General features: G+C 43.0%; 1 protein-coding gene across 2 annotated transcripts; it reads left to right on the top strand.

Moving 5' to 3' along the window:
• On the top strand, positions 1-27,849 carry LOC124036490 (erlin-2). 2 transcript variants are annotated; one of them, XM_046351145.1, is made up of 12 exons: positions 1-100; positions 2,282-2,389; positions 2,740-2,821; positions 3,200-3,246; positions 3,380-3,441; positions 10,530-10,655; positions 11,403-11,476; positions 15,829-15,887; positions 18,546-18,637; positions 18,816-18,905; positions 26,049-26,128; positions 26,483-27,849. In XM_046351145.1, the coding sequence occupies exons 2-12, from the start codon at positions 2,283-2,285 to the stop codon at positions 26,654-26,656; spliced, it is 993 nt and encodes a 330-aa protein (XP_046207101.1). In that variant the 5' UTR covers positions 1-100; position 2,282; the 3' UTR covers positions 26,657-27,849. The 2 variants fall into 2 exon arrangements, with proteins under 2 accessions (XP_046207101.1, XP_046207100.1); XM_046351144.1 differs by having other exon boundaries at positions 43-176.

Below are 27,849 nucleotides of genomic sequence, written 5' to 3'. Positions count from 1 at the left end.
CAACTGAAGACGTATGACGTAAAATGCGGAAGTGAGCCTGGTAGCAGGTGTTTGCTTATTTTTGTCGGTGGAGGAGGCATCTCGAGTGATAATACTACAGGTAATCGTACGGATTTCTAGAACACTTTTGTCAATGGGGTTTAACGTACCTATCAAGTATCTACAATGACAACAATGTGAGTGAAATATTGTGTCAGTGGATGTGACCGTTCCCGTGTTTGAAATCGAGCGTAGCCTAGGTTAACGTTAGCTAGCTAGGTAGCTAAAGTAGCTAGCATAGCTTGCTAAAAAGCCAAAACGGTTGCTTGTTACGTAGTTGGCTTATTCAGTCTTCTCTCGTTGGAGAGGGGTGTATGAGTACGTCCAATACTGGGCGATTCATGGTTTGCTGTCAGTATTCGGTCAACTCAAAGCTAATCAACTCCTCCATGTTAGAAAGTGGAACCAAAGATACTGATCCTACACGTGCAACAAAAAGGTTCACGACCTCCTTGTATCAAAAGTCTGCTTCCTGTCATTGCTTGACTTGAGGTTTGTTTAGCGGTCTTATTTGGAGGTATTGTATAGCTAACTACACACTAAGTTAGGAAGTTTGAGCTGGCTGCAGTTGTTAGGATTGTTATGAGGTAAGGCAGCCGGGAGAGGTTTTTTATCACGCCCTGTCTTGGACAATCCTCTTATAACGCTACAAGGTCAGTCCTTGTTGATGTCTCAGCTAAGCTTCTTCTTCCTGACAGAGGAGTTTAGCTTGACAACAATATGCCTGCCCTGTGCCTGGATATCACATATGTTGTTAATACCTGTGATTGATTCCGACCTAATGTTTAAATGGCTATAGCTTATTTCGAAATACACTGAACAAAAATATAAACGCAACATGCAACCATTTCAAATAGTTACAGTTCATCTAAGGAATCATAAATTAATTACGGGCTAATCTATGGATTTCACATGACTGGGAATACAGATATGCATCTGTTGGTCACAGATATCTTCTTTTTTTAAAGTAGGGGAGTGGATCAGAAAACCAGTCAGTATCTGGTTTGACCATTTGCCTCATGCAGCGTGACACATCCCAGCATTTGCCTCATGCAGCGCGACAGATCTCCTTCGCATAGAGTTGATCAGGCTGTTGATTGTGGCCTGTGGAATGTTGTCCCACTCCTCTTTAATGGCTGTGCGAAGTTCCTAGATAATGTCTGGAAGTAGAACACGCTGTCATACACATCAATCTAGAGTATCGTCTACATGATCAATGGGTGACATGTCTGGTGAGTATGGCCATGAACTGGGACATTTTCAGTTTCCAGGAATTGTGTACAGATCCTTGCAACATGGGGCATTATCATGCTGAAACATGAGGTGATAGCGGTGGATGAGTGGCACCACAATGGCCCTCAGGATCTTGTCACAGTATCTCTGTGCATTCTAATTGCCATCAATAAAATGCATTTGTGTTCGTTGTCTTTAGCTTATGCCTGCCCATACCATAATCCCACCGCCACCATGGGGAACTCTGTTCACAATGTTGACCTTAGCAAACATCTTGCCCACATGATGTCATACATAATGTCTGCTATTTGCCCAGTACAGTTGAAACTGGGATTTACAAGGCCGAACTGCAGTCAGGTCAAGATACTAGTAAGGACGTCCAGCACGCAGCTGAGCTACCCTGAGACAGTTTGTGCAGAAATTATTTGGTTGTGCAAACACACAGTTTCATCAGCTGTCCAAGTGGCTGGTCTCAGATGTTAGAGGTCGTGGGCTGGCGTGAGACATCTGTGGCATTGTGCTCTGTGACACAACTGCACATTTTAGGGTGGTATTTTATTGTCAACAGCACAAGGTGCACCTGTGTAATGAACATGCTGTTTAATCAGCTTGTTGATATCCCATACCTGTCATGTGGATGGATTATCTTGGCAAAGGAGAAATGCTCACTAACAGGTGCACAATATTTATGAGAAATAAGCTTTGTGCGTATGGAACATTTCTGAGTTCTTCTATCACCTCATGAAATATGGGACTAACACTTTACATGGTGTGTTTTATATTTTTGTTTAGTATAGAAGGCACTGGTTGATTCTATTCAACTGTTCTAGCTAATATCCAGAGCTTGCAAGGTAACTCTATTTGCTACAATTAGATTGTTATGAAAGCCTTATTCTAGCCTACTTGTTATATAGGCTAGGCTTATAGGCTTATTTCATTCATCTGTCCCCTATGTCCAACATTGTGTATGTTGATCCTTTTGAAACTCATCGTTTGTCCTTCTTCCCAGGATGGCACAGTTGGGTGCCATAGCCTCAATAATCTGTGCAATTGGAGGTGCAGCTCTCTTCTCTTCTGTGCACAAGATTGAAGAGGGACACACTGGAGTTTACTACAGGTCAGTTAGATATTAGGCTAGTCATTGTTATGTCTACTGTGAGGCTTACTGTCTATTAATGCATTTTGGTTTCTGGAGGCATGCATCAGTTCACCTTGCAGTGCACAGCACACATACTTCATACCAGTGCTAAACTAAGATGATATCTGTAGTGTGATATAGAAACAGGGCTAAGATTATTTTGTGTTGAACTTAAGATCAGTCCAGCAAATTCTCCAGTCTCCTCTCACATTTACAACTAACATTTGCAATTGTGGTTGCATACTACATCAGAACAATTTTTATTGACATTTTTGTCTGATGTGATTCTTTTCATTTCCTTGTGATGTGATCATGTGTGTGTTCCACAGAGGAGGAGCTCTCCTGACCACCACCAGTAGCCCTGGCTTCCACCTCATGATGCCCTTCATCACTCATTTCAAGTCTGTGCAGGTGAGACAACAGACCCTTCTCGGGAACAGGCCCTCGGCATGGCTGGTCTGACTGGGAGTGAGGCGTTTAGGTTCAAATGTAGTTGTACAAAGACTGAGGCTGGACTTCAAAGTTTATGCTAAGTAGTGTCTTTGTGTGTTTGTTTACAAACATCGCCCCAAGCCCACACACTTTTTCTGGAAAGTGACAGTATACATGTGAGGGAAGTTTACATGTAGGTTTTTATACTGTGCCCAAGACCAGTCTGTGAAGTTATTTGACCTTGGAAAAAGGAACTACTGTGTAAATAATACAATGAGGGTTTTATTCAAATTGAGCCCTGTGGAAGTAATGGCTTTTTGAATGTTGAATGCCTTCTCTTTATTTCTATCTTTGTAGACCACTCTACAGACAGATGAAGTGAAGAATGTACCGTGTGGAACAGGGTAGGGTTGTCTGTCTATCTCTTCCCAAAATAAACTTGATGGATGCAAAAACAATACCGGCTACTTTTATCTCCATTCTTGTGGATTTATTGCATATATGTGTTGTTACACATTCTGTTTTTATTTATTTCAGTGGTGGAGTGATGATTTACTTTGACCGGATAGAAGTGGTGAACTACCTCGTACCCTCAGCAGGTAAAGTCATTTGCCAATAAATCAAAAGGTGGAGCAGATTTTTAAAAAATAAAATAAAACAGTTTTATTTCAATTTTACTATGTGCTCAAGTTTAATCTCTCTCACCACAACTCAAAACTGATCTTATTTTTATTTTTTATTTAACTAGGCAAGTCGGTTAAGAACAAATTCTTATTTACAATGACGGCCTACACTGGCCAAACCCTGATGATGGTGGGCCAATTGTGCGCTGCCCTATGGGACTCCCAATCAATAGCAAATCAATAGCAGAATGAGGTGTGACTGATGATGAGATGCAGGTGTGCGTAAAGATGGGTTGCCAGGACCGGTGGTTAGTGAGCGCCGGAGATGGGGAACTGTCACGTCTACTCCCGCTCCACGTCTCCGGCGCTCAACGTCGCCGGTCTACTTACCACCAGTCCTGGCAGCTTCTCCGGACCGCACACTTCCCAGTCCACCAGGTACTGGAGCCGACCCCCACGGTGTTGTTAGTCCAGGAGTGATTTGAGGGCATAGACGGGGCTCCCCTCAATGTCCAAGGGAGACCGAGGGGTGTCGTGGGGGATGTCATCAGCCAGGGGACTAGGAGCCTGAGGAGGGAAACATGAAAAGATGGTGAGATCCGGTAGTTAGATGGGAGTAGTAATCTAAGTTACCTCATTGACCCTTCCGAGGACCTTGAACAGCCCCACAAACTGGGGACTCCACTTCTTACAGGGTAGGCAGAGCGGAAGGTTCCTGGTGGAGAGCCAGACGTAATCACCAGGATGGAACACGGAGCCTCACTGCGGTGGCGATCCGCTTCTCCATGAAGGCCTTCATACACATGATGTGAATTGGGGGCCATGATAGGAGACGATATCCTCCAGAAGGCCATAGTGCCGGAAGACCTGCTGGAACAGTGCCTCAGCGACCTGGAGAGCGGTAGGGAGACCAGAGAGAGGGATAAAACGGCATGATTTGAAGAATCTGTCCACAACCACCAAAATGGGAGTGAAACCATCAGCGGAGGGGAGATCAGTGACAAAATCAATGGACAGACGAGACCAGGGATGCTGAGGCACAGGAGAGGGAAGGAACTTTCCTGCTGGAGTGTGTCGGGAAGATTTAGATTGAGTACATACTGAACATGAGTTGACATAGTGTGCAATATCCTGGGCCAAAGTGAGTCACCAGTATTTCTCAGAAAGGGATTGAGTGGTGCGGGTGATACCTGGATGTCCAGCGGCGAGGGATTTTTATTTTGTAAACCTTTATTTAACCAGGCAAGTCAGTTAAGAACACACCGTTGAAGCTGGTGCCCCTCCTAGCCGCAATGGGGATAGAGCCCTAACTGTCTCCGATGGCGTCGCTCAGATGCGGGGAGGTGTGTGGCCCCTACCTCCATGGTTTCAGGCTCTTGACAGTCAACGAAGGAGGGAGAGAGGCGATTGGGGTGCCGACGCTCCCGAAGAAGGTTATCCAGACGGATGGCCATCGAGATGAGTGTGTCCAAGGTTAGATTGTCGGCACACCAACTCCGTCTGGACCTCTTCGCGCAATCCTCTTCTGAATAGATTGAGGAGCCATGGATGCTGCCACTGTCCGAAAGATAAGTGCCTACTCCGCCGTGGTCTGGCCATTCTGCTGTAGATGCTCACCCCCCCTCCTCTCTGCCCTCCGGTGGATGGTCGAAGACCCCCCCTGAACAGAGCCATGAACCCCACCCATAGGAACCCAGCTCCGCCTCTCTCCCAGAAGGCCGTAGCCCACTCCAATGCCTGTTTGGTCAGCAGGGAAATAACCGTGGCAACCTTGGACCTCTCTGTGGTGGGGGCTCCCATCTGATGAGTGAAAGAGGGAGCACTGTAGCAGGAAGCCACGGCATTTGGAAGGAGTCCCGTCATATTTGTCCGGGAGGGACAAACAGACATCGCTGACCTGGGCGGACGGTTGGATGGGCTGGGGTGCTCACTGGGTTGATGCCCCTCGGGAAATTTAGAGACGTTGAAGAACGCGGAAGGCCTCATCCATAGGCATCCCCAGATGTGCCAGCTGGTCGTAGTGTTGGCGACGTGGTTGTCCCTGTTCGTTGACCATCTGGGACAAGTCCTGATTAACTGCTGCTTCCATTCAGTGAGGCAGTGTTCGGTAACGTCGACACGGAGTCAGCAAGCAGGGGCAGTTAGTGAGTTTAATATTAAAGAACATAGAACGATACAAAACAAGAGATGTCTCTCAAGGAAACATAACTGATGAGGGGGGGGCGAGAGAACCAAGGCCTATCTATCGGCATTCGAAGCTGGCGTCGATAACTAAATTTTGACATAAATGCAGATAGCTTCTGTTTTTGTGTCCATTTTACAATTTTAATTGAAAACGATCACAGTAAGGTCCTTAATTGTTACCAGAAATGATTTGATTTTGAGATATAACTCTTCATTGGAAATTTTAACTGTTTTAGTCAAATAAAACAACTCTTTAGTGAATCACTTTTTCTGTTAGTGAAATAGGGCTTTGCTGTATACCGTATTTGACTATATAGCTGTATTGATGCGCGGACCAGTTTGGGTTTTTACTTTACCTTCTATAACGGTATTTGAATGTTTGGCTTGTTAAATGTGATACGCTGTGTGTAAAGTCCATTTCTATAGTTTACTCCGCTACTTGAGTCATCGCTCTCTCTCCACGCCGCTTTCCACACAGACTTAGTCCCACCCGGTCACTCAAGGAGCGCATTTATTGTTGCTTATCCATGAGACACTTTCGTTCAGTCTGCATGGTCAATGCAGACAGATGGTCTTTATGTAGGCTACTTTGACATCTAATTTGCCCAGAAAAGGACAACATAATTTAATTGTGTAGCTAGGTATACTATCATTCATTCATGGTTCATTGGATCTCTGGAAGTTTAGAAGTAGTTACCATTAATCCTATAACTAGGATGCCAAGTTCATTATATTAATACACTTTTACCTTTTGGCTATTGCCTTGTATATGATGATGGTTGGTTGATTTAAAAATGTAATCTACAAGTTATTAATATGTTGGATTCTCGTCTCCATCTCAACCAAATATCAGAGTTGAAGAATAGGACTAAATCAAACTTTATTTGAAGTGCATTTAAAATTGGATTTGATTTAGTGCTATTCTTTAACTTAGATTTTTGGTTGAGATTCAGAAGTGACATATTGGATATTGAATTGTGAACGCAACCAAATATCAACATTTGAAGTGGATATACTGTATCTTCTGCTCGGATAGTATATACATACTGTATATTATGAATAATGTGTGTGTATACAAGACAATATCCCAAAGTAAAAGTTTATTTTTAATATCATGAATTTGGCATCCTATTCATAGGGCTAATAGTGACTACTTTAAAATTCCAAAGGTCGAATCAACCATGGACAAATGAAAATGCACTAGGGATGTGACAAATGGACAATTCTTCTTAACATTTTAACGGCCATTTTTTTTCCCATTAAAAAGATACGAACATTTCACAAAATTCCACGTGAATTCACAATGCCGCTGCAAGAAACGGTTTGGGTCTAATGGTGCGTCCCTTTCAGATGGTTAAGCATTGCACCTATACTACCATTACTGTACCTCAATTCCACCTCGCAAAGTTTGCATTTAACTTCTTAGTGTTGCCATAAGGACTTCGCTGCTGTCGCTTGCCTTTCTCTGACATTTTTTCAAAGTTAACGACAATGAAGTAGGAATCGATTAATTAGACTCAGTATTTTTGCAACAGAAAGAAACTAGCTCGCTAGGGACGGAGAGAGAGAGGGGAGCGGCACAGTATAGGCAGGTCGACCACCAGGCAGGCAGTCAGAACTGTACACTAGGTTTATCTAGCAGCAATCAAAAGCTGTATCTTGCAATTTCTTGGCTTGAAATGTCTCACAACACCATAATGACAAAGCAAAAACAGGTTTGAGAATATTTTGCAAATTTATTTTAAAAATTAAATTTAAAATATCACATTTTCATAAGTATTCAGGCCCTTTACTGAGTACTTTGTTGAAGCACCTTTGGCAGCGATTACAGCCTCAATTCTTCTTGAGTATGATGCTACAAGCTTGGCACACCTGTATTTGTGGAGTTTCTCCCCTTCTCTGCAGATCCTCTTGCTCAAGCGCTGTAAGGTTGGATGGGGAGCATCGTTGCACGGTTATTTTCAGGTCTCCAGAGATGTTCGATCGGGTTCAAGCCGGGCTCTGGCTGGGCCACTCAAGGACATTGAGACTTGTCCCGAACCCACTCCTGCATTGTTTTGGCTGTGTACTTAAGGTGTGTGCTCTGGAGCAGGTTTTCATCAAGGATCTCTCTCTACTTTGCTCCGTTGAATTTTCCCTCAATCCTGACTAGTCTCCCAGTCCTTGCTGCTGAAAAACATCCCACAGTATGATGCTGCCACCACCATACTTCACCATAGGGATCGTGCCAGGTTCCTTCCAGGCATGACATTTGGCATTCAGGCCAAAGAGTTTATTCATGGTTTAATTAGACCAAAGAATCGTGTTTCTCATGGTCAGAGAGTCCTGTCATGTGCCTTTTACTGAGGAGTGGCTTCCGTCTGGCCACTCAACCATAAAGGCCTGATTGGTGGAGTGCTGCAGAGATTGTTGTCCTTCTGGAAGTTTCTCCCATTTCCACAGAGGAACTCTGGAGCTCTGTCAGAGTGACCATCGGGTTCTTGGTCACCTCACTGACCAAGGCCTTTCTCCCCAGTTCGCTCAGTTTGTCCGGGCGGCCAGCTCTAGGCAGAGTCTTGATGGTTCCAAACTTCTTCCATTTAAGAATGATGGAGGCCACTGTGTTCTTGGGGACCTTCAATGCTGCAGAAATGTTTTGTACCCTTCCCCAGATCTGTACTTGACACAATCCTGTCTCAGAGCTCTACTGACATCCTCGTGGCTTGTTTTTCTTTTCACTGACATGCACTGTCAATTTTGGGACCTTTTATATAGACAGGTGTGGGCCTTTCCAAATCATTTCCAATCAATTGAATTTACCACAGATGGACTACAAACAAGTTGTGGAAACATTTCAAGGATGATCAATGGAAACAGGATGCACCTGAGTTTCATAGCAAAGGTTCTGTATACGTATGTAAATAAGGTATTTCTGTTTTTTATTTTTCATACATTTGCAAACATTTCTAAAAACCTTGTTTTGTTTCGTCAATATGGGGTATTGTGTGTAGATTGATTGATTTGAATTTGTTTCATATAATCCATATTGGAATAAGGCTAATGAAATAAAATGTGGACAAAGTCAAGGGGTCTGAATACTTTCCAAATACACTTGGACTCATTGTACATTTTGTGTAGAATCTTACATAAGCCGTAGGCAATGTGGACTGCAGACGGTTGGTGAATTCTCTGTGCATACTGTTTTCTGTGGTTCAAAAAGGAGAGTAAATAACACCTGACATTACTTCACAGAACTAGACACCTGTATTCAGTTGATGTGAGTTTGCTGAGCAACTATCTAATTTACCCCTGTTACAGCCGCTATGTACATCCAAAAAACATCTAAATTAAAATGTACAAGCTCATCGGGACCTCTAATGTATGGAGGTGCCGAATAGGAATTTCGAGTCTCATAGCAAAGGGTCTGAAAACGTATGAAATAAGGTTTTGCAAAAATGTCTAAACCTGTTTTAGCGCTGTCATTATGGGGTGTTGTGTGTAGATTGATGAGGGTAAAAAATTATTTTATCTATTTTAGAATAAGGCTGTAACGTAACAACATGTTGAAAAAGCGAAGGGATCTTAATACTTTCCGATTGCACTGTATATACATCAGCATGATCAGATACCATTATGCTCCCAATTATGCATGAGAGGGTGGAGGAGCGGAAAGTGCTAGAAATGAGGAAATAGTCAATCTTAGAATAAACATGTGGGGGTGGAGTAAAAGTGTGTAGCCTCTTGTTGGTTTGAATGTTCTCTACACGTCAACCAAACAGGCTCTGTAAGGCTCTATCTAATACCCCAACTGACCTACATGGGTGGGAAAGAGATGGGATACTGCGGTCCAGAATGGGATCAAGAACCTGATTTTAAAGACTCCTCCGATTTTGAATGGGAAAGTCACTCATCCCAGCCAGTCTGCATTCTAGGTCCCCCCAAAAATAAGGATCATCTATATGGGGGCATGTATACTCAGTTTATTAGGTACACCCATCTAGTACCGAGTTGGACCCACCAGCCTGAATTCTTTGGGCCATGGAAATGTTGCTGAATTGGTATCAAGAGACGTAACGCAAACAGGAACCTGTTGTCCGGTGTTGGTGATCACATGCCCACTGGAGCCGCTTCTTCTTGTTTTTAGCTGATTGGGTGGAACCCAGTGTGGTCGTCTGCTGCAATAGCCCATCCGTGACAAGGACTGACAAGTTGTGCATTCCGAGATGCCGTTCTGCACACCACTGTTGCACTGCACCATTATTTGTCTGTTTGTGGGCCCGCCTGTTAGCTTACACAATTCTTGCCATTCTCCGGCTGGATGTTTTTTGTCGCGCCATTCTCGGTAAACCTTTAGACACTGTTGTGCGTGAAAAGCCCAGGATGCCGGACGTTTCTGAGATACTGAAGCCGGCGAGCCTGGCACCGGCGATAATACAATGCTCAAAGTCACTTCGGTCACTAGTTTTGCCCATTCTAACTTTCAGTCAAACAGTAACGGAATGCCTGTATGCCTGTTGGTCTGCTTTATACAGCAAGCCACGGCCACGTGACCCACTGTCTGTAGGAGAATACCATTTTCGTGAAGGGTACCTAATAAATATTGTGTACCTAATAAATATTAGCCAGAAATAAAGGATGTCCCTCAACACTGGTTGAAATGAGATGAAAGGGGTACTGGATGATTACTTTTTCAAATCCAATGTATTTTACACGTTGATTCCACGTCACAAAACGTTGACAAATTATGTTGAAACAGCGTTTATTCAAACACTGTGTACACAGTGGGTTATTTACGGTAGCCACTATTACTTACTTAATGTAGCCACACTTCTTTCTCTGCTCTCTGCCGTGTATGATATAATGAGGAACTTCACAGCAACTCTTTGTTCTCTCCTCTACAGTGTATGATATAGTGAAGAACTTCACAGCGGATTACGACAAGGCCCTAATATTCAATAAGGTTCACCATGAGCTCAACCAGTTCTGCAGCGTCCATTCTCTTCAGGAGGTCTACATCGGCTTGTTCGGTAAGTGTAAACTATAGGCAGTTCTAGAATATTTGTTAAAGGGGTTTAAAGGGTGTTTCTCAATATGCATACTACCATGCTCTAAGTGCATTCTCCGAGGACATTCTGTTGAGTTACTTGTGAGGACGAGGTTGTGGAGAACGCATAAAACATTTAATTTGAGAAGCACTCACACTCCCCCTACTGTATTACCTCACGCTGCATCTCCCCAATGTTATCCAAGGTAGATGTAAATTATTTGTGGGTAGCTAGCTAACAATTCTTTGTGGGTCGCTAGCCAGTTAGCCCTATTGACTTACCCATTCACTGAACCTTCCTTCTTCTAGACAGGACAATGGCAATAGAGACAAAATGAGATATACACAAAGCAAACATTTTACTTCATAATTATCAGCTAGATATGTGAATCTGAATAATGTCACTAACTAGATAGTATAACAGTCAAAAATGATCTAAAACCAATGGTATCCAAGGCAGCTGTCAATTCTTCATGGGTAGCTAGGTAACAATTCTTCCTGGCTATCTGGCTAGCTAACAGTAGTACATTTACATTTAAGTCATTTAGCAGACGCTCTTATCCAGAGCGACTTACAAATTGGTGCATTCACCTTATGACATCCAGTAGCTAGCCAGTTAGCTCTGTTATGGATTTACAACCTACACATGCTATAGTGGGTATCACAAATGGCAGCCTCTGTCTCCATGGTATATCCTCTAACCCTGTTGTGTGTGTGTGTGTGTCCTCAGACCAGATAGATGAGAACCTGAAGCTGACCTTACAAGAAGATCTGACCAGCATGGCTCCTGGACTGATCATACAGGTACTGAAACTGACTGGGAGAGAGAGACATGGGAGGCGTGAGGGAGAGACATGGGAGGCGTGAGGGAGAGACATGGGAGGCGTGAGGGAGAGACATGGGAGGCGTGAGGGAGAGACATGGGAGGCGTGAGGGAGAGACATGGGAGGCGTGAGGGAGAGACATGGGAGGCGTGAGGGAGAGACATGGGAGGCGTGAGGGAGAGACATGGGAGGCAGGAGAAACTAGTCTTAGGGAATTCTTGCATACCAGTACAAATATTGTTAATTAATCCATGTTTATTTAAATATATTTATAGTGCCTTCAGAAAGTATTCACCACCTTGACTTTTTTCCACATTTTGTTGTTACAAGGTGTGATTAAAATATTTCATTGTAATTTTGTCAACAATCTACACAAAATACACTCAAAAATTCTAACATTTGTCAAATATAAATTCTTCAAGCTCTGTTAAGTTATTTGCTGATCATTGCTAGACAGCCATTTTCAAGTCTTGCCATAAATCCTCAAGCTGATTTTAAGTCAAAACAGTAACTAGGCCACTCAAGAACATTCAACATGGTCTTGGTAAGCAACTACAGTGTATATTTGGCCTTGTAATTTAGGTTATTGTTCAGCTGAAAAGTGAATTTGTCTCCCAGTGGCGGTTGGAAAGCAGACTGAACCAGGTTTTCCTCACGGATTTTACCTGTGCTTAGCTCTATTCCATTTCTTTTTACCTTAAAAAAACACCCTAGTCCCTGCCGATGACCAGCAAAACCATAGCATGATGCAGCCACCACCATAGTTGAAAATACGAAGCGTGGGACTCAGTGATGTGTTGTGTTGGATTTACCCGAAACATACAGCTTTGTGTTCAAGACATAATGTTCATTTCTTTGCCACATATTTTGAAGGTTTACTTTAGTGCCTTATTGCAAACAGGATGCATGTTTTGTAATATTTGTATTCTGTACAGGCTTCCTTCTTTTCACTCTGTCATTAAGGTTAGTATTGTGAAATAACTACAATGTTGTTGAGCCATCCTCAGTTTTCTCCTGTCACAGCCATTAAACTCTAACTGTTTTAAAGTAACCATTGGCCTCATTGTGAAATCCCTGAGCGGTTTCCTTCCTCTCCGGCAACTGAGTTAGGAAGGGCGCCTGTGTCTTTGAAGTGACTGTATTGATACACCATCCAAAGTGTAATTAATAACTTCACCATGCTTAAAGGGATATTCAATGTCTGTTTTTATTTTTATTTTTACCCATCTACCAATAGATGACCTTCTTTGCAAGGCATTGGAAAATCTCCCTGTTCTTTGTAGTTGAATTCACTGCTCGACTGAGGCCACACAACATTTTATCTGAAATTTAGCCATGCCAAAAATCTGATATTGTGATGATGAATGTCAGGTGATGAGTGGGCTGCAACAAGCTCCTGTATGGACTGTAAATGAGTGTTTTTTTTTTCTGGATCAAAAAGGGGCTTAGGTGGTGGGTGTACCGGGGGGGGCGTGGCAGGGTCAGCCCACTGGCACAGCTTAATTTCAGAAAAGTCTAGAGGCCCACATTTTGGCGGTGTAGAGAAAGGTTTACATTTTCAAGCCACTTTTGTGCAATTCTTCAAATTTCTCCATGCAGCTGAGAAACATTTTTGCAGTTTTATAGCAAATCTTGTGCAATCCTGCACATTTTGCCATGCAGCTGAGAGAAAATGTTGTTGTCGTGTCTTTGGCATCATTAAAAGTGAAGAATATTATTTTATCAAATCAATTCTCTGTAATTATTATTTGTGATTAAACTAATCATGTAAATGTAATTAACTAGGAAGTCGGGGCACCAAAGAAAATCTTCAGAACAAAGTTATAATTTTCCGAATATAACTCTTCAGATATTTTAATATCTGATCAATTAATCTTCTATTAATTCATTATTCTTTACTTCACGTCAGTCTCATTCCAAATGTCGTAAATTGTTGGTTATCTGCACAAACCCAGCCTTTACTATGAATCATTCATACACCAATTAGCATAACCATTTATTTACTAACTATCTAAATAATCACAGAAATGCATAAACAAACAGATATATTACTAACAAATGATAGGGAAGATTCCTTAGTGGGCTAAGCCGATATGACGGCTTGGTGGATAAAGAGAAGTGGGTGTGGACTGAGAGCGGGAAAGACAAAAGGATCACTACACACAGTTGATAACTATATTAATTGAAATGCTAATCCTTTGCACATGAACACTCCCTAATTCGGGAATAATTCAAATCAAATTTATTTATATAGCCCTTCGTACATCAGCTGATATCTCAAAGTGCTGTACAGAAACCCAGCCTAAAACCCCAAACGGCAAACAATGCAGGTGTAAAAGCACGGTGGCTAGGAAAAACTCCCTAGAAAGGCCAAAACCTAGGAAGAAACCTAGAGAGGAACCAGGCTATGTGGGGTGGCCAGTCCTCTTCTGGCTGTGCGGGGTAGAGATTATAACAGAACATGACCAAGATGTTCAAATGTTCATAAATGACCAGCATGGTTGAATAATAATAAGGCAGAACAGTTGAAACTGGAGCAGCAGCACAGTCAGGTGGACTGTAATTGAAATCAATATATATTTACGCCTATGTGTCGTGATCTCTATTGAAATCCGGTCTGTCTGCTGTAAAGTTAATCCGAGTCTCTCTTTCCCTGAAGATCAAAGTCTTTCGTGGTTAGAATGGATACTTCAGAGTACCATTTAGAAATGTTCTCATAGAATATATATTTCGGCGGATGTCGGTATTCACATCCCAGGTTTACATAATTTCTAGCTGCAGACTAGTAATTAGTATCTAAGATTTGCTCTTATTCTGTAGGGATCGATAGTCTCAGATGAACCATTTCTAGCCGTGTAGCCAATGCTCCACGGGGTATGGTTAGGAATTCAATAACTATTCGCAATCACATCTTACGCTGTGGGTTTGCTTAGTCTTGGTACTCAAACCTTTGCCACCTCAGCTTGCACCGAGGTATGCGTGGTCTGAAGATGATTTCCTCTGGAGGGGGTTTTATTCGTAACGATAGGAAAGGGTTGTTCCATGATGCCAGATCATGTCTGTGCTCACGGGGCAGGCCAATGACTTAGTTAAACATTAAATGGAATACAATTCTCTCCCGTTAAAGGTTTAACATCACATCATTTCACAAATAGTTTCATCTTTACTCATTCATTTTATACAAGAATTTGATGCAAATATCTTAACTGAGGAACCTGTATAAACAGAGTTAGGGTAATGTGGCTATATTGTTTTTCATGAGGTCACAAACATGAAATAAAACGGACAGTGTCGTAGCTGGCTTCTCCACCGACCGTTTAAACAATATCCAAAATATGGATATTGTTCAGTTCTCAAATTCTGTGATGTAGTAGAAGTTCTACTGTGAAACCCTCTCTCTCCATACTGCGTGGCCAGGAGGAGAGGGTCTCCGCCAGGAATTTACGACCTGAGATAACAGAGCCTGGGTGTAGGAGAAAGTGAGAGAGGGGTAAGCCAGATCTATACCTAGAAAGGGCCACATCATGACTCTGTTTTAGAGAAGGTTTCCTGCAATTCTAATCATTTTGCAATGGCTAATTTGCTCAAACACAATAACAAAATATATTCTTCTAAATTCATTGTTTTGGGAATTTTCCATTCTCCCTGACTGTCTAATTTTCATTTTGGGAATTTTTTGTTGTCAGACTAATTAAGAAAAATGTTACATTTGTCACATCCATAGTTGCAATTTCTGGACTGGAGAACTATGGGAAAATACAGGCAGACAAAAAGGAGAGCGAGATTCTGGCAGACGCGGAGAGAAATAATAATTTCCTTCCCCAACTCTGCTCATTCCTGTAAAGCATTTGATTTTACTATTTTCTCTCTATTCTTGTTAGAGCTAAGATGCTTTCAGTCTTTTCTTTCTATTCCTGTAGAGCTGAGATGTTTGGTTTTGTTGCTCATTTGAGGCTCAAGCTAAAAAGTAAAAATTAATGTCCCACTGGGTAAAAAAAACTCAGCTGGTTGTTCCCATAAATCCTCTAGAAGAAACTACAATAACAACTGTAGGTTCTACCAGGAAATAATAACACTACAGTACAGTTCACTTTAGAGGGAGTTTGGGGAGGACGATTGTGTTCGTTTTTACAAGGCTGTCTCCCAAATGGCACCCTATGTATTCCCTTCAAAGGTAGTGCACTACAATGGCAATATAGTGCCAATTGGAACTTAGCCTAGATGATCATCTGGTAATGATAATTCATTTTATTACCACAGTAAAAGAATGTTTGATATAATCTCAAGTCTCCCCTCTTTTTCATACTTGTGGTTTGGCAATCGTTACCACAGGCGGTCCGGGTCACGAAGCCCAACATCCCTGAGAGCATTCGCAGGAACTATGAGATGATGTGAGTAGAACATTTGGCTGTAGAACACTGAAACTTTCCATGTTCCCTGAACCCCCAACCCCCTGCTGTGTGTTCTTTATATGGGTCGTTCTACAGAAGCGGTAAAAATTGGGGGTTGGAAAGAATATTTCTCCCAAACTTTCAGCACACGTCTTCCAACATATGTCTGGTAGACATACACTCAGCGGCCTGTTTAAATGTTTATTATGTACACCCATCTAGTACCGGATCGGACCCCCCCTTTGCCTCCAGAACAGCGTGAATTTTTCGGGGCATGGATTCTACAAGTTTGAAACGTTCCACAGGGGTGTTGGTACATGCTGACGCGATGGCATCACACAGTTGCTTCAGATTTGACGGCATAACACCACTGCCATCAGCCTGTACCGTTGACACCATGCAGGATGGGTCCATGGACGGCCAACTGCATGATGCAACATGAGACAGAATTCATCGAACCTGGCAATGTTTTTCCACTTCTCAATTGTCCAGTGTAGGTGATTGCATGCCCACTGGAGACTTCTCGATAAGAGTGGAACCCGGTGTGGGCGTCTGCTGCAATAGCCGATCCGTGACAAGGATCGACGAGTTGTGTGTTCCGAGATGCCGTTCTGCACACCACTGTTGTACTGTGCCTTTATTTGTGTGTTTGTGGCCCGTGTGTATACTACTCACACACTGTTTGTATTGCATATTTAAATATTTACCTGAATTCCCAACCTTAAATTGTATTTGCATACAATTTTTTTTGTTTTTACCTGATTTTTAAAACCTTTAAATTGAATTTAGAGAAATATATACTTTTCTCTGGAAAATGTTCAATGTTGATTGTATGAATCTAAAACTTGTTGATAGATGTTTAAATTTTCACTTTACCAATCTTTATTTTGACAAAATAACAAGCATTTCGGTGTCGTGTCAATCATAGAGATAAATAAATGATTCTAGATGGAAACAACTAATTTTGGTATAGACATTATCATTGAGCGCTTCCACCATTTAAAAGTAGTCAACCGGGTGGGGATTCCTATGGGTGGAGGAAATGTTCCCTCTAAGCTGTGTGCAGCTCCCCTCGGACTGCCACTCAGAAGAAATATGAGCCCTGAAGGACAAGTAGATAAATAGGTTAATGTCAAGCTCTGCATGTTTTTTTTCCCCAAAAGTCTCATGGAATGTAAGGCATTTAACACCACACATTGGCTGCTACTGTAGGCTGAATGACGAAGGCCTTGAGGCCGATACGTAAAGCTTATTAAAGATCATTGATACTATCAAGAGCAGTGTGCAGGTTCCTTCTCGTTTTTATCACCTTATCCAACTGTTACCATGCACCTGCAAAAAAAGGTAGCTCAGATGTGCGAGTGCCTTATCAATTTTGAGCTGTTAAAATGTTATGGGATGCATTTTTCTCCATTGTTTCTGATGGTAGGCCACTCTGGTAGGCATATATTATGAGCACTTTTCCACTACCCACATGGTAGTCCTCTACACAATTCTGAACTTACAGCTTTGTGGCAACAGTTTGGGGAAGCCCTTTTCCTGTTTCAGTATGCCAATGCCCCCGTGCACAAAGTGAGATTCATACAGAAGTGGTTTGTCGAGATCGGTGTGGAAGAACTTGACTGGCCTGCACAGAGACCTGATCTCAACCCCATCGAACACCTTTGGGAAGAATTGGAACGCCGACTGAGGGCCAGGCCTTATCGCCCAACCTCACTAATGCTCTTGTGGTTGAATGGAAGCAAGTCCCTGCAGCAATGTTCCAACATCTAGTGGAAAGCCTTCCCTGAAGAGTGGAGGCTGTTATAGCAACAGTGGGACCAACTCCATATTAATGCCCATGAATTTGGAATGAGGTGTTTGAGGAGCATGTCCACATACTTTTGTACTATTTGTAGGGTGGTAGCTTAAGGCACATTCTACAATCTTTTAGCGTGTGTTTTTGTAGTGATGTCAAAAGTGGTGCAGCATTTTTCAGAGAAAGATGTTTAAACTACCAATTAGATCAGTATCTTTCAGTGTAATAACAGAACTCAGTATGTTCTATTGAAATAATAGTGTTAAGAACATTATACAAATAATTTATTGCTAAAGTTTAGTAGTCATGGTTTGGGACAGCCACCTTTCAATTGAAATAGATGTATGAACAATACCTTTGTACTATATTAATTTAACAATATGTTTGTTATTGCCTTGCATTAGAACATATGCATTTTATAGGTTTTTTGGGGGGGGGGTGAGACAGCAATTTACACCACTTCTGTAGAATCACCCATATATGTTCTCCCCGGACCTAGGCTATGTCACAAATTGCACCGTATTCCCTAAATAGTGCACTACTTTTGACCAGTGCACTACATGGGGAGTAGGGATGCAGACCCAAAGTAAGTGGAACTGTCTCTGCTGGTTCATCTTTCTGTCTGCTCACCACTTACATCTGGAAGACTTTAGTGATGGAATGTTTGATGCTGTTTATTCATGGTGTTGAGTTAACATGTTGTTGCACAAAAGTCACCATACTTATCACTAAAGAAGGTTAGGATATTTCCTAGGATAGGATATTCTAGGAAATTATAGAACCACTGCATGTTGTGGGACTGGAGAAAGATGTTAACCGGCTGTTGGCACGCTGTAATCTCTGTTTGTGTGTGGGTTTAGGGAGGCCGAGAAGACAAAGCTGCTGATTTCTGCTCAGACTCAGAAGGTGGTGGAGAAGGAGGCGGAGACAGAGCGAAAGAGGGCTGTGATTGGTGAGTCATGGGTGACACTAACGCACTATAACCTTATATTTACACTGACAAGATATTAAACTGACAATTACAATAACACTGACATTTTATAAACAAATTATAATTATTAACAGGGATTCAGACAGTTTTCTCGCTAAAATCCCAGAAGGTTAATTTCCTGTCTCCATGTGCTCTACAGAGGCAGAGAAGGTGGCTCAAGTGGCGGAAATCAAGTTTAGCCAGAAAGTCATGGAGAAAGAAACAGAGAAAACGATCTCTGAAATTGAAGGTGTGTATATCTGGCAAAATTATAGTACCTGTAAATTTATCATTAGGCCACTGGCCAGTGAAATAGTGTGCTTATACAACGGGGTTTTAGGATGCTCTACATTGTTGTCCTTGGCTCTGGCTCTGAGTCATGATGGTAGAAAAAGCAGTTCCTCGAGGACTGACTGACTGACTGAGTGTGGAAGCTCAGAGCTTAGGTGAAATACATTTAAACAGGGTTTCTTATACTATGGGTCGGGACCCAAAGTGGGACCTGGGCATGTAAAAGGTGGGTCGTGAGTTAGGAGAATACATCTATAATTACACAATATTTCTTCTTAATTTTTTATTTTTATTTCACCTTTATTTAAACAGGTACGCTAGTTGAGAACAAGTTCTCATTTACAACTGAGACCTGTCCTAGATAAAGCAAAGCAGTTCGACACATGGAATAAACAAACATAGTCAATAATACAGTAGAAAAAGTCTATATACAGTGTGTGCAAATGAGGTAGGATAATGGGGGTGAGGCAATATATAGGCTATGGTGACAAAGTAATTACAATATAGCAATTAAACACTGGAGTGGTAGATGTGCAGAAGATGAATGTGCAAGTACAGATACTGGGGTACAAAGTAGATAAATAAAGTATGGGGATGAGGTAGTTGGATGGGCTATTTACAGGTGCAGTGATCTGTGAGCTGCCCTGACAGCTGGTGCTTAAAGCTTGTGAGGGAGATATGAGTCTCCAGCTTCAGTCATTTTTTTCAGTTCATTCCAGTCATTGGCAGCAGAGAACTGGAAGGAAAGGCAGCCAAAGGAAGAACTGGCTATGGGGGTGACCAGTGAGATATACCTGCTGGAGTGCGTGCTACGGGTGGGTGCTGCTATGGTGACCAGTGAGCAGAGATAAGGCGGGGCTTTACCTAGCAGAGACGACCTGAGATGACCTAGAACCAGTAGGTTTGGCGACGAGTATGAAGCGAGGGCCAGAGGAGTCTGGAAGGAGAGTTTACAGTTTAACCAGACACCTCGGTATTTGTAGTTGTCCACATATTCTAAGTATAGTATTCTAAGAACCATCCAGAGTAGTGATGCTGGACGTGCGGGCAGCGATCGGTTGAAGAGCATGCATTTAGTTTTACTTGCATTTAAGAGCAGTTGGAGGCCACAGAAGGAGAGTTAATTATATGGCATTGAAGCTCGTCTGGAGGTTAGTTAACACAGTGTCCAAAGAAGGGCCAGAGGTATACAAAATGGTGTCGTCTGTGTAGAGGTGGATCAGAGAATCACCAGCAGCAAGAGCGACATCATTGATGTATACAAAGAAGAGAGTTTAACCCTGTGGAACCCCCATAGACTGCCAGAGGTCCGGACAACAGGCCCTCCGATTTGACACACTGAACTCTATCTGAGAAGTAGTTGGTGAACCAGGCGAGGCAGTCATTTGAGAAACCAAGGCTGTTGATTCTGCCAATAAGAATGTGATGATTGACGGAGTTGAAAGCCTTGGCCAGGTCGACGATTACGGCTGCACAGTAATGTCTCTTATCGATGGCAGTTATGATATCATTTAGGACCTTGAGTGTGGCTAAGGTGCACCCATGACCAGCTCTGATACCAGATTGCATAACGGAGAAGGTACGGTGGGATTCGAAATGGTCGGTGATCTGTTTGTTAACTTGGCTTTCGAAGACCTTAGAAAGACAGGATTGGATAGATATAGGTCTGTAGCAGTTTGGGTCTAGAGTGTCTCCCCCTTCGAAGAGGGGGATGACCGCAGCTGCTTCCCAATCTTTGGGAATCTCAGACGATACGAAAGAGAGGTTGAACAGACTAGTAATAGGGGTTGCAACAATTTCGACAGATCATTTTAGAAGGAGAGGGTGCAGATTGTCTAGCCCGGCTGATTTGTAGGGGTCCAGATTTTGCAGCTCTTTCAGAACATCAGCTATCTGGATTTGGGTGAAGGAGAAATGGGGGAGGCTTGGGCGAGTTGCTGTGGAGCAGGCAGGGCTGTTGATTGGGTAGGTGTAGCCAGGTGGAAAGCATGGCCAGCCGTAGAAAAATGCTTATTCTCAATTATAGTGAATTTATCAGTGGTGACAGTGTTTCCTAGCCTCAGTGCAGTGGGCAGCTGGGAGGAGGTGCTTTTATTCTCCATAGACTTTACAATGTCACACAACTTTTTTGAGTTTGTGCTACAGGATACAAATTTCTGCTTCTAAAAGCTAGCCTTAGCTTTCCAACTGCCTGTTTATATTGGTTCCTAACTTCCCTGAAAAGTTGCATATCACGGGGGCAATTCGATGCTAATGCAGAACGCCACAGGATGTTTTCGTGCTGGTCAAGGGCACTCAGGTCTGGAGAGAACCAAAGGCTATATCTGTTCCTGGTTCAACATTTTTTGAATGGGGCATGCTTATTTAAGATGGTGAGGAAGGCACTTTTAAAGAATAACCAGGCATCCTCTACTGACAGGGTGAGGTCAATATCCTTCCAGGATACCCGGGCCAGGTCGATTAGAAAGGCCTGCTCGCTGAAGTGTTTTAGGGAGCGTTTGACAGTGGTGAGGGGTGTTCGTTTGACTGTAGACCCATTACGGATGCAGGAAATGAGGCAGTGATCGCTGAGATCTTGGTTGAAAACAGCAGAGGTTTCTTTGGAGGGCAAGTGAGGGTGCCCGTGTTTCAGGATTTGGGGTTGTACCTGGTGGGTTCATTTATCATTTGTGTGAGATTGAGGGCATCAAGCTTAGATTGTAGGATGGCTGGAGTGTTAACTGATGAAAAGCATGCCCAAAGTAAACTGCCTGCTACTCAGGCCCAGAAGCTAGCATATGCATATACAGTGGGGCAAAAAAAGTATTTAGTCAGCCACCAATTGTGCAAGTTCTCCCACTTAAAAAGATGAGGCTCTCACAGACCTGTAACTAATTCTTTAAGAGGCTCCTCTGTCCTCCACTCGTTACCTGTATTAATGGCACCTGTTTGAACTTGTTATCAGTATAAAAGACACCTGTCCACAACCTCAAACGGTCACAATCCAAACTCCACTATGGCCAAGACCAAAGAGCTGTCAAAGGACACCAGAAACAAAATTGTAGACCTGCACCAGGCTGGGAAGACTGAATCTGAAATAGGTACATTTACATTTAAGTCATTTAGGTAAGCAGCTTGGTTTGAAGAAATCAACTGTGGGAGCAATTATTAAGAAATGGAAGACATACAAGACCACTTAAAATCTCCCTCAATCTTGGGCTCCACGCAAGATTTCACCCCGTGGGGTCAAAATGATTTACATTTACATTTAAGTCCTTTAGCAGACGCTCTTATCCAGCGACTTACAAATTGGTGCATTCACCTTATGACATCCAGTGGAACAGTCACTTTACAATAGTGCATCTAAATCTTAAAGGGGGGTGAGAGGGATTACTTATCCTATCCTAGGTATTCCTTCAAGAGGTGGGGTTTCAGGTGTCTCCGGAAGGTGGTGATTGACTCCGCTGTCCTGGCGTCGTGAGGGAGTTTGTTCCACCATTGGGGGGCCAGAGCAGCGAACAGTTTTGACTGGGCTGAGCGGGAGCTGTACTTCCTCAGTGGTAGGGAGGCGAGCAGGCCAGAGGTGGATGAACGCAGTGCCCTTGTTTGGGTGTAGGGCCTGATCAGAGCCTGGAGGTACTGAGGTGCCGTTCCCCTCACAGCTCCGTAGGCAAGCACCATGGTCACAAGAACGGTGAGCAAAAATTCCAGAACCACACCGGGGGACCTAGTGAATGACCTGCAGAGAGCTGGGACCAAAGTAACAAAACCTACCATCAGCAAGGGCATTGAAGATGAAACGTGGCTGGGTCTTTCAGCATGACAATGATCCCAAACACACCGCCTGGGCAACGAAGGAGTGGCTTCGTAAGAAGCATTTCAAGGTCCTGGAGTGGCCTAGCCAGTCTCCAGATCTCAACCCCATAGAAAATCTTTGGAGGGAGTTGAAAGTCTGTGTCGCCCAGCAACAGCCCCAAAACATCACTGCTCTAGAGGAGATCTGCATGGAGGAATGGGCCAAAATACCAGCAACAGTGTGTGAAAACCTTGTGAAGACTTACAGAAAATGTTTGACCTCTGTCATTGCCAACAAAGGGTATATAACAAAGTATTGAGATTAAACTTTTGTTATTGACCAAATACTTATTTTCCACCATAATTTGCAAATTAATTCATTAAAAATCCTACAACATGATTTTCTGGACATTTTTTCCCTCATTTTGTCTGTCATAGTTTAAGTGTACCGATGATGAAAATAACAGGACTCTCTCATCTTTTTAAGTGGGAGAACTTGCACAATTGGTGGCTGACTAAATACTTTTTTGCCCCACTGTAATTGGTAGATTTGGATAGAAACCACTCAAGTTTCTGTGAGTATAACAGAACTGAAATGGCAGGTGAAACCCAGAGGACAAACCACCCCCTACCACTGATTTCGTACCCGATTGCAGTTCCTAGGGCTTCCACTAGATGTCAACAGTCTAGAGTGTCAGGCTGGTTTTTGGAGAAATGAGGGAGAAGAAGTAGTTTTTCTAAGGGCTCCCATTTTGGCTGTAGTTCTTCCATGCGTATGGCCAAGAGAGCGCGTTCTTTTTGTTTATCTCCGGTAAAGAAAATAATGATTCTCAGTCTTAAATTTGATTGTTTATTTGCATATTAGGGTACCTAAGGATGGATTATTAACATTGATTGACTTGTTTGGATAAGTTTATTGGTAATGTTTGGGATTCATTTTGTATGCATTTTGTCCGATGGAAACCGAGTGGATTATTGACAGAAGAGCTCCATCTAAACTGAGTTTTTATGGATATAAAGAAGAAATTTATCGAACAAAAGGACCATTTTTAATGTAACTGAGACCTTTTGGAGTGCCAACAGAACAAGATCTTCAAAGTAAGGCATATATTATATCGCTATTTCTGACTTTCGTGTCTGAACTCCCTGGTTGAAAATGATTTGTTATGCATTTGTGTGCTGGACGCTGTCCTCAGATAATCGCATGGTTTGCTTTTGCTGTAAAGCCTTTTTGAAATCTGACATCTTGGCTGGATTAACAACAAGTTAAGCTTTATTTTGATTTATTGCACTTGTGATTTCATGAAAGTTTAGGTCACTTAGCAGCACGAGCTATGAAGATAGATGGGGGGCAATCAATTCACATATGGTGTCCAGGGCACAGTTGGGGGCAGAGGGTGGTCTATAGCAAGCAGCAATGGTGAGAGATTTGTTTCTGGAAAGGTGGATTTTTAAAAGTAGAAGCTCAAATTGTTTGGGCACAAATCTCGATAGCCTGTGATGTTCTGTCTTACTCTCTCTGCAGTAGATTGCAACACCGCCCCCTTTGGCAGTTCTATCTTGTCGGGAAATATTACAGTTAGGGATGGAAATTTCAGGGTTTTGGGTGGTCTTCCTAAACCAGGATTCAGACACGGCTAGGCCATCCGGGTTGGCAGAGTGTGCTAAAGCAGTGAATAAAGCAAACTTAGAGCGGAGGCTTCTAATGTTAACATGCATGAAACCACGGCTTTTACGGTTACAGAAGTCAACAGATGAGAGCACCTGGGGAGTAGGAGTGGAGCTAGTCACTGCAGGGCCTGGATTAACCTCTACATCACCAGAGGAACAGAGGAGGAGTAGGATAAGGGTACGGCTAAGGGCTATCAGAACTGGCCGTCTAGTACATTCGGAACAGAGAGTAAAAGGAGCAGGTTTCTGGGGACATTGGAGGTAAACCTAGGCATTGAGTAATGATGAGAGAGATATTGTCTCTAGAGACATTTAAACCAGGTGATGTCACCGCATATGTGGGAGGTGGAACTACATGGTTGGTTAAGGCATATTGAGCAGGGCTAGAGGCTCTACAGTGAAATACGACAGTAATCACTAACCAGGACAGTAATGGACAAGGCATGTTAATATTAGGGAGAGGCATGCGTAGCCGAGTGAGCATAGGGGTCTAGTGAGTGGTTGGGCTGACTGGAGACACGGCGATTCAGACAGCTAGCAGGCCGGGGCTAGCAGAAGGACCTTAGAGGGACGTCGCGACGGAGGAAAGTCTGTTTTAGCCTCCTCGTGCGGTGACGTTGATAGACCAGTCGTGATAGGGTTCCGAGTAGTAGAGGGGTCCAAGTCCAATTGGCAAAATAAGTATAGTGGCCGAAAAAATTGGCCTATGGATCTATTCAGCTAACAGTCCAATATGCTCTAGACAGCTAGCGGGCCGCGGCTAACAGATAGGCATTCGGGGGATGTCGTAACGTAGGGGCAGTTGAGTACTTCCTCGAGCAGGTTACATCGGTAGTCCAGTCGTGAAGGATCGGTGGGGTTCCGTGCCCCGTACCGGCAGTGGAAGGGGTCCGGGTATTGTAGCCCAGGATTGGCTGATGGGCCTCTTCAGCTAGCTGGGAGAATGGGCCTAGCATGGGCTAGCTCCAGGCTAATTGGTGCTTGATTCGGGACAGACGTTAGCCAGGAATTGTCACTCGGATTGCAGCTAGCTAGCTGCTATGATCTAGGTGAAAAGGTTCAGAGCTTGCGGTAGGAATCCGGGGATATGGAGAGAAAATTGGTCCGGTTTTGAGTCGCGTTGTACAAACTGGCGAGAGTTTTCCGAGCTAAAGGTTAGCTGATGACCGCTAGTAGCTAGTGAGCTGGCTAGTTTATGTTGGGGGATTCCGGTTCCGAGGTAAATAAAAATACTTTAGAAAAAACAGATCCACACCACATTGGCTGAAGTGGGTTGCAGGAGAGTATTTTGAAGTTGAGGTTTAGAAAAATATAAAAAAGATATGCGAAGAAAAAGATATACATGGGACACGACAAGACGAAGGACAAAGACGTCTGACTGCTACGCCATCTTGGAATGAGGACAATTTGGGTCATGGTAGGACGGTCAATTGCTCATTGGGTCTCGAGCTGAAAAAGTTTAAGAACCCCTGAATTGAGACATATTCCTGCTCCCTCCTGTCTCCTCAGACAGTTTCCATTTGAACTAGTGTTGGCATTTCCCAAAGCCCAAGGGATTCTTCTTTTCTACATTTGTTTTCTACACTTTATAGCCCTGCTGATGCCTCTTCTCTGACCCACTCCTCTTTGTCTCTGACCTCTAACCCCTGGGTTGCAGACAGAGCTTTCCTGGCCAAGATGAGAGCCAGGGCCGATGCAGAGTTCTACACAGCACAAAGAGCTGCTGAGGCCAATAAGGTGAGAGGAGCATATTGAGAGGAGACAGAAGGTTCCCCTTGGCCCTAACCCTTCCATGTTTGCAGATCTGAAGGGTCTACATAATCCCACTATATTGCTTCCTCCATGCAGATCTACAAATATCCGAGGGTTAGAGCCAAGGGAAGGTAGAAGGGAGTGAATTGGGAGCAGCTGGAACAGTCAGAGAGAACCCACTGCCCCTCAGGCTACAATCTAACATCACACTACAGCCAGGAATCCATCAATGCCCTGTCTCGCCCCTCTTTCTCTCACTCTGCCCCCTCTTCCTCTCTCTCCCCCTCTCCTCTCTCTTTCCCCTCATCTTTCCTTTTCCTATCTCTCTCTGCCTCCCAGTTGAAGCTGACGCCAGAGTACCTGCAGCTGATGAAGTTCCAGGCCATAGCAGCTAACAGTAAGATCTACTTTGGCAGTGAGATCCCCCAGATGTTTGTTGACTCTGGGCCAGGCACATCTAAGGCCTCAGCTGCCATGGACGTCCTAGCTGAACAGATCCTGGACCTGGACTGATGGAGAGGAGAGACCCATTCTAGGGCTGGAGCTGGGCCAAGGCCAGGCACAAAGTGGGATGGTAGAGGAGCCTTGGGTTTTGTTTTTGTTTTTATGAATCCCAAATGGCACCTTATTCCCTATATAGTGTACTACTATAGTGCACTACTATCCATAGGGCTCCTGTCAAAAATAGTGCACTATATAGGGAATAAAGTGCCATTTGGGATGCAAACCTGGACCAGGAGGCTTTATTAGCTCAACAACAGACTCTCCTGAGAAGACCGTAGGCGAAACAGAGATATTGAATGTAACAGCGTAATGTGGTTTGTTTCTGTTGACTGAATTATCACTTTTTGTGTTGTATTGTTTTTCTAATTTCCTCTTGCACCAGGGACATTTAAACATTAACTGAACTTATGCAAGTGTGTGATGTATGTTTTTTTCCATTGTTACTTCATTTGCTAGCGTTTTCTTGTATTTTCTAATGATGGTCGTCTTTTATGTGTTGCATAGCTCATAATAAGTGTAAGAGATGTGTACAGAGAGACAGTTGTGTGTGATTCATTATTTTATCACTAAAATGTTGGGATTGCCTTGTTTCTTCATACAGACCGCTCTCCCATAAGAATTGTCTTACTATCTTTACTATCTTGCCAGGGTCTTATCACAACAACAGATGTAACAGATCTTGACTAAACACATAATTGTGCATTTTTCTCTCATGTACATTATCTCTTGTATAGAGTTGTCACAGTGTGATTTCTTGACAGAAAAACAAACAAAAGCTAATTACTTTATTGGAAGGATTTGGTAATGGATTCAATGGTATAATGATCTCAATGGGGTTGTAAATGAAAGATGCAGCATCAGATTTTTAACTCTGCATTTCACTCACTGGTACCCTCAGTGTTGGAGACAGAGCTCATTTGGGGTTAATCATTTGTATGTTTTTCACCAGTGCTTAACTAAACTTGTTTGTGAGGCATTTGATTCTTGTACTGTGTATCTATAAAACTGTTCTCTTAATGTAACTCTGGTTTGCTCTGCGTTAGCTGTGCGAGTGACTACCTGTATAAACTGTTTTAGACTCGCTCAGGTTGACTTGACTGATTACTTGAAGGGAACTGTTTTTGCACTCTCACTGATATTAAATTGTGAATGAGCAATCCATAATTTTGTCATTTATACAATAAAATTAGTTTTCCTTTGTA

This window comes from Oncorhynchus gorbuscha, linkage group LG05 (genome assembly GCF_021184085.1).
Source record: "Oncorhynchus gorbuscha isolate QuinsamMale2020 ecotype Even-year linkage group LG05, OgorEven_v1.0, whole genome shotgun sequence".
NCBI lineage: Eukaryota > Metazoa > Chordata > Actinopteri > Salmoniformes > Salmonidae > Oncorhynchus > Oncorhynchus gorbuscha.
Note: the sequence above shows the minus strand (reverse complement) of the source record. Positions and strands in the feature narration are given on the sequence as shown.